Source organism: Pygocentrus nattereri, chromosome 9 (genome assembly GCF_015220715.1).
Source record: "Pygocentrus nattereri isolate fPygNat1 chromosome 9, fPygNat1.pri, whole genome shotgun sequence".
Lineage (NCBI taxonomy): Eukaryota > Metazoa > Chordata > Actinopteri > Characiformes > Serrasalmidae > Pygocentrus > Pygocentrus nattereri.
In genome coordinates, this window is record NC_051219.1 from 36,789,778 (window position 1) to 36,802,034 (window position 12,257).

General features: G+C 38.0%; 1 protein-coding gene across 2 annotated transcripts in view; it reads left to right on the plus strand.

Moving 5' to 3' along the window:
* Positions 1-437: 437 nt before the first annotated feature.
* ephb2a (eph receptor B2a) overlaps positions 438-12,257 on the plus strand; it is a 72,280-nt gene continuing 60,460 nt past the window's right edge. For both annotated transcript variants that reach the window (XM_017709668.2, XM_017709676.2), the window contains exon 1: positions 438-594. In XM_017709668.2, coding sequence (XP_017565157.1) covers positions 495-594 — 100 coding nt within the window. In that variant the 5' untranslated portion in view covers positions 438-494. The remainder of the gene's footprint in view (positions 595-12,257) is intronic.

Genomic DNA, 12,257 nt, shown 5'->3' on the forward strand with positions numbered 1-12,257 from the left:
GTGGTTGCACTGTGTAGTATTTAAAGTGTATTATTGACATATTTTATAAAAGAGGATGTTCTTTTTAAAAATAAATATTTTTTTAATGTTAAATATTAAAAATAAAGAAAAAAAATCTAACTGAATCTATAATGTATTAAATAATAAACCTAATATTAAATGATTATATTTACATTGCTGACAGACTGCAACTGATTTTTAATGAATCGTTATTTTTTACATATTTGAAGAAGAAAAGGTAACAAATCGACATCGAAAACGTGGATATTTATTATTATTATTATTATTATTATTATTAAATGGTTCCGACGATTCCGTGCGCCGTCCATCGTTGTGCAGACTGGGGTAGCACATCACCCGCCCCCCCCTCTTGTCTGTATTTTATTGGTTTCGCCCAAACTTGGCGTAGTTGTGTGCTCTTCCTACCCAATGGGGCTCAGTGGATTGGTCGCGGACGCAGGGCTGTTACAGATGGGCCAGCGGATTCATTTACAATGAATATACCGGCTCTTTATAGTCAAACGGCCACTTTTACGGCAGTTATGCATATTTTTCGTTTATTATGGATAATGCCGTGTGTGTGGGCTGTGGAAGGTAAGGAACGCATGTGTCTCTGTCAGCACGCGTGGCTGGAAATGTGTGTCAGCGCGAACTTGTGTGAGGTGGGAGTCCGCCGTTGTCTTTCAGCGGTGGCTGTCTGAATTTTACAGACATGCTTAAGGGGGAACAGTAAGCTGGTGGGCTTTTCCAAAACGCCGGACGCTTTAAGTGTTAGCTTCATCGCGTTCATTGAGGGTGGCGGTGCAGGTGCAATGCAAATGCCAGTTTCATGGAAATCTTTCTCCTCTTCTTTCTTTTTTCCTTTTTTGGGAGGGGTGGGGGGCACTGCCTTTATGTTAGATCAACTGCTCGCCTGTACCAGCACACGCTCTGCGCTCTGAGTTCTTCTATAAATTCACGTGACATCGGTGTTCATCGAGGGAAAAGTTATAGCAGCGTTAAAGGACGCGGTTTACCTGCTTGGTTCTTTTCGCTGGTGCTTTATTTACGTCCAGTAATGGTTAGAAGGCTATAGAGATGCTAGAGGATCAAATTAAACGGAGAACGTACAATATATGTGAACGGGTTAAGCTGATTACTGACTCATTTTCCAGTTTGAAGCCGGGTTCTTGTTGTTCTTATCTGAAATTTAGTGCATTTTCACGACCATCACCACCACGTCTGAACATCTGCCTCGGCGAGCCAGCACCTGAGACGTTGCAGTTTTTCCCCACCTTTTTTCCGACAAGCCACGCCCTCTGTGCTGGGATTGGCTAGCAGTTCATGTGGGTGAAACGTAGGGACCACTGGTGAGTGTCCGTGTGAACTAGTAACCAATCTCAGCGCAGGAGCCGGAATCCTGCCAGCCAATCAAGGTGCCGGAGGCGGTGCTTGTCGGAAAACAGGTGGGAAAAATTCCTCAGTTGAAACGAGGCGCTATAATTAAGACACTAATGCCCTATGTTCTCTTAGGATTGAGAAGAACCTGCACTGACCGAAACTGGCCAGCTTCTTATTTTTGTTCATCACTGAATAGACTTGAAACAGGCTGTTCTCTTAGTGGCTGTTTTTTGCAGCTTGGTCAAGCTCAGACAAGTTAAAAAGAAATGCTAAAGCATGTCAATGAGTGGCTTATTTTAATAGCCAAGTGCCTCATCTAGTATTATGCAGTATCTTCTCAGAGTATTCTCACAGAAATTCCCCCTGTCTTCGTCTGCTTTTGCCTTTGTTAGTTTCCTACCTGTTGCACACATATTTTCCAATGCCAGCTTTTTCATTATATCCAGGTAGCTGTAATTTTACTCAGTTTGTTCACTTCTTCTTTAGAGATCCTTCCCTATAGGTTTGCGTGTTTAATTTCCGAACAGAAATCTTTCACCGCACCCTGTGTTTTCCTAGAAGGCACATTTGTGGACCGGATCTTGCCATCCGGAATACCCTAGCTTCGCAGTAGACTCAGGGCTCATCAGTGTGTTTGGTGTGTTTGGTCTGTGAAGTGGATTTAATGGGTTAAAGCTCCTTATTCAGTGTTCATTTAGTCCACAGCTTGTAACGTCTCTGCAGTTTTTGGTGCCGTGGTGCGTTACAGAGTGGACTTGCGTGCAGCTGAGTGATTGTTATTCAGTCATTTGTGAAGACTGGACAGATGAGTAAGAATGACGGCCAGCAGACTGATATATTTGGTTTCAGTTCACTTTTCCAAAAAAGGTTTGTGTGACTAGGGTGTTCCTTTAGTTCTGCACACACAATAAATTGCGGTTGGCGGGGGTCTCAGTTCAGTTTGTTCATCTGCATGCATTTCAGGTAAGTGGTGTAAGTATGAGGTCATTGCTCAAAAGTGATGAACAGACAGTAGAGTACAGTACAGTGCTGTTCTAAAACATTTTCCTTCCACTCTGTTTTAAAGTGAAACTGTGTTGGGTTCAGCATTCACATGGCTTCTGTCCATGCATTAACGGGGTGGCGTATAGATTAGATGGGATAAATTAAACAGAAATCTAATTTAGCCCCAACACAGCGAACGCTTGTGCATTCCTGTCGATTGGTGCTTGTTTTCCTTTTTTATTTTTGGGTGGTGTGTGTTGGAAAGGAGGGGGGGGGGGTTGGGTAACAGTGTAATTCTAATTTTTATGATCATCAGTGCAAACAAAAATTTAGATGTCTGCAAAGACAGTTGTGTTTGTAAATTATTAAAAATATACAGTCATTTTCTAAATAAATTGTCAAAGATCAGACGTAATACTGCTAATAGTCTGAGAAATGTTGGTATTTCCCTAATGGAAAGGCACATAAGCTGTTCATTTTGGTCTCTTAAGTTCTCCAAAGTGATTTGGAGAGGTTTAATGTGAAATGTGCTGTCCTAGTGAAACTTGCCTGGATCGTCAGGATTGCTCACAGTGGTGGTGATAACCACGGCCAAAGTGATTTATGCCTCTGAAAGCTCCTCTCACAGAAAGTTATTGCGCAAAATGGTATTGAACACATTGAGAAATTGTTTTATGGTAGTTTTGATATAAACGCTTGAGCTAAAAAAATTTTCTGAGCTGTTTCTGTCTTCAGTTGTGTTCTTAGTGGAGGGCAGCATGTCGGGCGTTGTAAGGCAGAATGAAACCCAAAGAAAACAGAAGAAAAGTTTTATCATAATCAACATTTCATAGAAAAACTCACAAGCCACATGTGGGTTCACTGGTCATTTTGGATAGTAAATGAAATGTCCGTTTGCACTGTGGACATCATGACCCCTGGTTCCTATCATCACCACTGCAAGTGAAAGTCTGAGTTTGACATCAAACCCCTCTGTATGACTTTGTTTAAATCTCAAGAACTGAGTTAAGCACACATTTTGAAACATTTAAATATTTAGTGTGTCTTATGAATTTATCTTTGAATTAAGCTTCATATGCTTCTAGCGACTTGAGAGAGCCTTACGCAGTGAAAGTTTTACTGTCGCTGAAGAGGAAGAAGCGAGTGCCGGTCCCCACAGCTGCCTAATCAGCGACTGGTGTAAAGGAAAGAAAGAAAAAAGTTTGTGCCGCATGTCTGTAATTTGTCACATTTGATTTGTTCGATGAAAATGACTGGACTGTATACACACTCCCAACTTGGCTTGTAAAAACATTTGCTCTTCATATTCTGCTGCATCTGTGCAGTCTGATAGGGTAACGTATATATGCCTCTATAAGTGTTAATAACAATTGAAGAGTTTTCTTTCAAAAAGCTATAAATACATCTGGAAGAATTTGGGAGATAATGTGTTGTTGAAAAACACAACAGCTGATGTATAATGGGAAATGAGCCACTATACTCTAGTTATATGTTAGCCAAAACGAATACGTTTCTTATTCTGGATTTGCATTCTTAATATCCTCTAGAATGCTGTTCCAGAGTTGAGGAGCTACAAAGGTATAAGAGGTGTATCAGTCTGGACTTTTTTGAATGTGAATACTTTTTGAAAAACCAAAGATCATTTATATCAGTTTAAAAGGCACATTTCCAAGGTTGGAAAACGGTCATGTTACAGTTTATTACAATTGTTGCTGGTAAATAAACGCAGATGTCCTAAGTGGGCCAGAGTGAACTAAATAGCGGGATGTGGGACCTTTATGGAAAAGCCCTGAGCCCGCTCTCCTATGGCTGTAATTATGAATGTGTTATTTAATGTTGGTAGCCTATGTGGTGTGAATTATGAAACCTGCCTGTCCTTTTTCTCTCACCCTTTAAGTCAAATGCAGGATATGGCAACCCATGCAGATTAAAAATTGACTATTCATTTTCTTATTGAAAGATGGCGGTCTGGCGCGCTGCGGCGAGCACCTGGGCGACAGTTGTGAGGTCATGTGATGTCTGTAAGCGCAGGCTCCATGTGACGTGCGACAGGCAGGGCTCTCTGCCTGCTGCTCTGTCCCGTCCTTCTGTATTAGAAGCAAGACCTCCCCCTGGCTCCTCTGACATCTTTCCAAACCTTTATATAAGCAGGGCAAACCTGACCGATTTCAGCCATGTCAGAAGCCATTGGCTCAGCAAGGCCTGTCTGGTCTGCATAGAAATGAACTGAATGGACCCTCGCCGGCGCCCTCGCCCTCGTCTGCCTCGACTTTTCAAAATAATCAAGCCAGAATTTAGCTTGTAATTACACAAGCTGTGCTGAGGGGGCTCCGGATTGTGGTTTTTACAGCATCTCTCTGTGAAAGCGTGATGCTAATGTCTGATTGGGATTTTGTGTTACATTAACCAGGGACTCTACAAATGGTTCCTGTTGAAATGACAGAAATTTGTCTGGAGGCTTAGGAAGGGTCAGAATGGTGAAATTATCAGGTATTCAACAGGGACTTGCCAACTGCTTGACAGCTTAATTATCCCTCTGTCGCCTCAGTTTTGTTTAATGTGTCAATTTGGATGAAATTGGGCGAACTGGACTGTCTTTTCACAGTTGGTTACATTGTGTGACTAATTTGCTGGGAAGCTTGTTTTCCTAAATAAATGACTAAATTTGAAACGCTATATAGAATATACCATAGCTAAACAGAGCGGATGTGTGTGACGCATCTGTTCAAACTTGTTCAGCCTAATCTGCAGTTTCCAACAGCAGTAGATAGTTCTGACCGAGGTGGGAATAAACGGAGTGACTGTACTTTCCTACAGTCCTTAAGAATTATTGTATTGTACTTGTATTTTTAGTTGAATAAATTTCCAAGAGAAATAAAAACATACTCTTTAAATCTTCATTGAAATCATCAAAGTATTAGTTATAAATCTCAAAGGCAATTAAAAAAAATTCTTGCCAACAGTTACATTTCTGTGCATTTGAATTCATTGTTCTTAATAAAACATTGACCAAATTCATATAATTTTAAAATGAAACTGTCCACAAATATGCTTATTTTTCTTTGTCAGAGAACTAGTACCATCCATTAGTAGCCACACCACAAAAAAGCTTAATTTGTTTGTTAAATTGCTTAATTTTTACTTTTGTCTACTTTCAGACTTTCAAGTGTAGTTTTGGTTGTCCAGTTTTAATTGAGTAAGATTTTGACACAGTACCCATCCAGTACTCTGCGAAAGTCTTAGGCACCCAAGACACGTTTTTCAAAATCTATTTATTTGTGCAGTGTGTTTATTTGCTGAGAAAAGTGTTAATATTTGAATAAACAGAAATGATAAAATATTAATTAATACCGATTTTACACACACACACGTATGTATGTATGTATGTATTTAAAAAAAAAAAAAAAAAAAAAAAAAAAAAAAATATATATATATATATATATATATATATATATATATATATATATATATATATATATATATATATATATATAATTTTTTTTTTTAATAATAAATAGTGATTTTATGGATGTTTGTGTGTTTGTTTAACCATTTCCAAACCTCTCCTCGGGGAAGCCCAGTATTATATGTAGTTAAAAAGCAGCTCCTGGTTTGACCAATCAGTGCTCAGTAAATTGGGCTCATGATGTAATTGATGATATTAACAAGTCTCTGTGGCGGCTGTGAAGGTGTCAAGGAAAAATATGGACCCAAGAAATTCTTGTTACTTTTTATTGTTTTTATGTGTATTTGAATGATAAATATGACTTTATTTTAATGATTATATTGTGATAAACTCACTGCTGAGGTAAACTGTTTAAAAATGTGCTTAGATGCCTAAAACTAGAACTATAAACACTTAAAGGACCATTCAGATTGATGGAGAATGTTTTGGTTCTATATAGAACATTTTTGAAAAGGGTTCTATATAGCACCAAAAGTGTTCTTCTTTTATACAGGCTTCATATTGTAACAGTAGAAGAACCCTTTTTGGTGCTATATAGAACCATCTGCATATTCTTAATCAGTCTGAAACTCTTGCAAAGAACCCTGTAATCACACAAGGGGTTCTTTGAGTGTTCATGGTTTTACATAGAACCATTTTCTTTACTAAAGAACCATTGCTTTTTATGCATCTTATGCTTAAATGGTTCTTTGCATGGTTGTTCAGGTGGATGGAGAATGTATTGTATAAGGTTCTATGACATTTTTGAAAATCACAAAAAAGTGTTCTTCTGTTGTCACGATGCTTGTAACTTCTTAACAATAGAAGAACCCTTTTTGGTACTATATAGAACCGTTTTCAAAAAGGTTGTAAAAAGAACCATAGACAACACTTTAACACATTTAAGCATGAAATGGTTCTATATAGAACTCATGGTTCTGAGTAGAACTATTGCCTTTACTTAAGAACCCTTGAAGAAGCATCTTTTTAAAGAAGGTATATAATTAAATCATTCTGGTGTAAACAAAGTCATTCACAGTGATTTGGTGTGAAAAAGGTTCTGTTGCAGAAAAAAAACTTGCCAACTCTGGTTTCTTCACAGTGGTGGTGATGGGAACCAGGGGTCATGATGTCTGCAACACAAATATGGTCATTTTATTACTGTCCAAAATGACCAGTGAACCTACACGTAGCCTATATATATGTTTTCTTTGGGTACTAGTTCACCTAACAACACCACACATCTGCACCATGCACGCATTTCTCCACCATGAATGAAATCTTTTTCTTGAAACTATCATAAAACAATGTTTTATGTTTCTTTGAGGGAGTTTGAAAGGGGAATTTGTCAAAGAACTAATCTGAATGACTTTAATGATTTTAAAGCAGAAATTTTGAGAAATTATTGTCATTATTACTCAGTATTTTTCCACCTCTTTTGTAACGGCAGTTACACTGTTTTCAGGGTTAATTAAAAAATCAGCATTTTTATGAGGAAAAAAAAGAAGTTATGTCATGTTTGTAGAGAAGCATGTGTTCATTTACATTACCAATGCTGACGCAATCTAACACTATGAAGCCGTGATTTATTTGTAGATTACATTAAAAGATGTGCCTTCTCGCCCAGCGCTAGCAGTAGATATGACACTATGTAAATGCTGTTATTGACACTAAAGAATTCTCTCATTGCTGATGTACCCCAGCTCTCTAGCCCTCCCTGTTAAATGGACGCAGTGAAGTGAGTCTCTATAGCTGCAGTTTCCTTTGTTAAAGGGATCACATTTGGACACAACATGTCAATGACCCAGATGCTTTTGTTCCAAGGAGAATTGGGGGGAAAGTGGGAGAGCTCCCTAAGCTAAATATTCAGCGCTCAGAGTGATTAAAAATCAGATGAAAAGTTAATTTGCTCTTATGGCCCGAAGCTACTAATCTACTCAGATATCCACTGAGGAGCAGATGTGATTTGCAAATGGATATGGATATTTTAGAGACCAGCAGTCTTCAGTCAGAAAAAAAAAATCACTCATTAGAAGTTCCCAGTGTAATTCTATGCCACACTAATTCCTGAATTTGTTTTACATAATTGGGAATTCTATTCACTATTGAATAAACGCTCAATGAAAGGTTCAGTTCAACTGCATGAAAAGTAGATTTAGATTTTTTTTGTTGTGGTGTTTTTTTTTTTATGTTGGTTTCATTACAGACTCTTTCTTTTCCAGTCTTGAAAATGTTCATATATATAATCTGTATGAAGTGACTTTTATAGTAACGGTCTTCCTTCTTTGTTTTTGGTATTGATCTTCAGTGAGGTTTATCATTTCTGAGCAGTTTTCCTTCTGGAGCTGATCAGTCTTCACTCTTCACTAGCCAGTTTTAGCCTGGGTCATGGTAGTGAACCTATTGCATAACCATAATGTTCTCAGTGGCAGCTCAGATCAAATTTACTGCCAATCAATACACGTCATTATGCAGTGGCACTCATTTCCCCAAGCTAAAAAAAATCATTAAAGCTATTGGGATATTGAACACACAGCCCAGGGATTAAACTGTTTTGATGGGATCTCTGCAAAGAAGACAAATGGCAGACTTTTGATTTTATAGATGTATTTTTTTTCCTTCCATGTAACGGTTTTACAAAAAAAAAGGCTCAAACGTGACTTTGACATCACCTTGCAGTACAGTATCCTTTGAGTGATGTCTCTGACATGTCCTCAGTGCTCTGACAAATAACAAAAACATGGCCCTGGACCAACTTGCTTGGTCACAACTTTTATTATGCATATTAATAAGCACAGCCTATATTCACGATTTGGAATTTTTAATTTTTAAATTTTAATTTTTTATTATATCAGAATCAAATCGGCATCAGACATATATTCTGATTTTACCAGTATTTCATACTAATATTTGATGTTGGTGTTTTTTGTACTCCGGAAGAGCAAAATGCTTTGGCACTGCTGGCTGCTGTGAAAAAAAAATCTGCATTTTATTCATTTTACTGCATTTGTCACTATTAAAACAATAAGTGTTTACCCTTATAAATGTTTATTATAAATGTTTTTACCGGCAGAAAAGTACATGAAAAATATCTGATATTGGCATTGGCCCAATTTTTAATTAGGCCATTTCTACAGGTAGCACAGTACGTTTTTCTTTTAATGGTTCCCCTGAACTGTTTGACCATTTCTGGGCTTGATAATGCGCATGAAATAATATTTGTGAAAAATTCTTGGCTTATACATTCCAGCATGCTTTTGGTTTACTGCTTGAACCATGAACCCGAGCTGCTGTGTCTCTGTGTTCAGGCTCATGGTGTGTTTTGGAGTTTTCCTAGTCTTTATCTCTGTCTTGCATGCTGATCACTGATTGGCTGAGGCTAAAGAGTGTGTAAAGGCTGCTGGATTGTCTAGTCCCGGGCGTTTGTTCCGGCCCGTGCCCCACATTGCCATGGAAATGCAGCTTGTGGCTTGGGGGCTATGCTGAATGGCTGATGGAGCAGTATACTATAAAAGTACAGCTCCTCTGACCCTCTGCCTTTTCAGCAGCATCCTGCTCTGTTACTATCTTAAGGTATGGCTTCAGATATGGCCTGTCAGATATTCAAGTTGATGGACCAAAGTTGTTATGGTTAGAATGTAGCAGGTCCCACCGAAGCTTCTGTCTGATTACTGAACTGTATGTTAACACTTAGAAGCGACGGTTAACGCCAGTGAAAACGAAGCATGTTGTAGTTTGATATGAATCATTTAGTGTTCAGTTTATTGAAAAAAGCAGAGGAATTATTTTGATAGTGAAGATTTTGACCTTTCAGTCAAAGCCACGTTCGTGTTCTTCAGCTGTAGAGGAGATATTTTATTATGATGTGAGTTTGATTAAAAAGTTAGTCTGTGCAGACTAGGCCTGTGCTGGTAAGAGTCCTCTTATTTGGGTAAACGTCTTGGTATTTGCAGGAGGATCTTTAAACTTTTATTAGTTTGCAGTTAATCTAGTAAGAATCAGCAAAATTGCAAATGTTACACAAACTTTACTGTCTGAGAGTTTTTAGCCAGCTTAGCCTGAATCCCTCTTCTCCTTTCATGTGAGACCATTTGAAACGGCCCAACTCACCTTATGTACGAGGGCTGAAACTGTGTTCTCTGATGTCTAAAACCTGTTTCTGTGGTCTGAAGCTCTAAAATGTACACTGTACTTTATAGATGACTTTTTAAAGCATGTTATGTGTGCCTGTAGCTTCAATCGCTGATTTTAGAATCCAGGTATTTAGAACAATCTTCTATGTTAGGTACAATAAATGTGATATTGATTGATTTAACATTCCCAACACATTTAAAGTTTAAATAATGCTTATGAGTTGGAAAATATCCTCCTGTGATTTGCATGGAATAAATGCATAGATGAATGATGAATGTTTAGAATGAATGGTTTAGTTAAACTGTTCATACATTAAATTTTACCATCACTGGGGACTGTTACCGCGGTAACTCGGTTAAACATCACCAGGCACAGGCCTAGTGTTTACAGTCTTGTTTTACATTTTTACCATGTGTTGGTCATTTGTTGACATCAGAACAGAGGCAGAAAAGTTAGGAGTACAGACTTGAACTTGCCAGTACAGAATGAAAATCAAATTGAAATATAATTCCTTGTCCTTAATCATATAATTGTGTCATTAATGTGTCATTAATCATACGATTGTATAATTGCACTGGACTAGTTAAGCAAAATGGCAATAATTGGCTTCTAAAGCTGCTTAAATTACTTGAAATGAGTCATTTCAGAGCACACTCTGATCAAAGGCTCTGGTAGAAGTGTAAAAACAGGCCATAGCTAATTTAATGGAATCTGTTTCACTGAATGGATTCGGGCTCATCAGTGTTTTCTGAAATGCTTCCATTTCGTAGCTGATTCTCACACTTACATATTTAGCCACACCGTGAGTCAAGCGGCCAAGTAAATGTTTCAACATCCCACCCACAGGCTGAGTGACAGAACTGGAGCACAGAGGATCAATGGGCTCAGTCCCCTTTCGAAATCAGAGATGCGTTCTCCGTATGGTTCACATGAGTTTGCATGGTACTGTAGTAGGCTGCTGCAGTAGAGGGAAAGTCTCGATCAACCTTTCGATAGTATCTCTCACATGTTCCATTAATTCAGTCTCATGTTTTCCTTAAGCGGGAGTGCAGCACAATGAGAATTCATGATGGGCCGCAGCACCTGCGGGTGTTTGTTCCAGTCATGCACCACCACACCTAATCTCTTCTTCATTTTTGTTGAGGAGGAGAGATTATTTGGAAAATCGGGTGGTGGCACAGGGCTTAAACAAATGTCTCTACATGCTGTGGCCCCACATGAGTACCAGAGTATTAATGTATGCAGCTCCTGCCATATAGCCTGGCTATTGTATATGCGAAAAATGAACAATGCGTATGCAAATGATGGGCCCAAGATTGTCCTTTAGTATTTTTGGTAAGATGGAATTTACCCACTATGGTGGGCTGCAGAGTTTGTGAGGGATTTTCTAGCACATGTCATGTTTGATCAAAGCTCACTGTGAATTAATTAACTCCACATGAATTATTCAGCATGTTTCAAGTGCAGTGTATGAGCCTTTTCATTGGCCCTCTTGGGAAACAGACAAAGAGCCAACCTCATGATAGTTGTCCACAGAGGAAGATGAGAGTGTGTTGTCATCAATAAACTCAGCAGTGCTTGTGTTAGATCATTTATGATCGATCTCAACAGGTTAAAACAAATAGTCGTATATTTGAGAATGTGTTTGGTACATAGTTGAGATTCTAACAGGTGCATGATGCTGGATTCTGTTGATATGTTTGCTGTTTTTCGATTTTTAGAGAAGTTCACTTGAGAAATATGAAAATGAGATGTTGTATATTGTCAGTATATTTCAAAATATAAATAAATTTTACTATATATTTATTACTTTATGGGTACATTTCACAGAATAATAATACTAACCAAATTTTTTTATTTTTTTTAATCAGTTTGTACATCAAAAAAAATACTGTTGCCGTTTTGACTAGGGCATGACCAACACGAAAATGTTGTGACCAATACTGATAACGAGACCGATATAAAAGCCTGTTAACTGATAATATCACTATATAAGTTTGTTTATATAAGATTTGGATTTTAATTTTAGGTCCCACTTATCTGCTTTTTGGCTAGCTTGTAGATTATAGACATGTTCAAATTATTAAAGCGGAATTAAATTGATATTTCAAAAAGTCTCCATAGTTAAATGGATAAGATGTGAAGTCCTACAGAGTGGTTTGTTGTGAAATGCTCTAGTAAACGTTCTAGAAAATCTTTTGGTGGTGGTGATAGGAAGAAGACATCTAAAGATGCTTATAAAAGCCTCCTCAGAGAAAGTTATTACGTGATATGGTTGTGAATAAGCTGCCTGATGCCTGAGACCCTTTTTTAT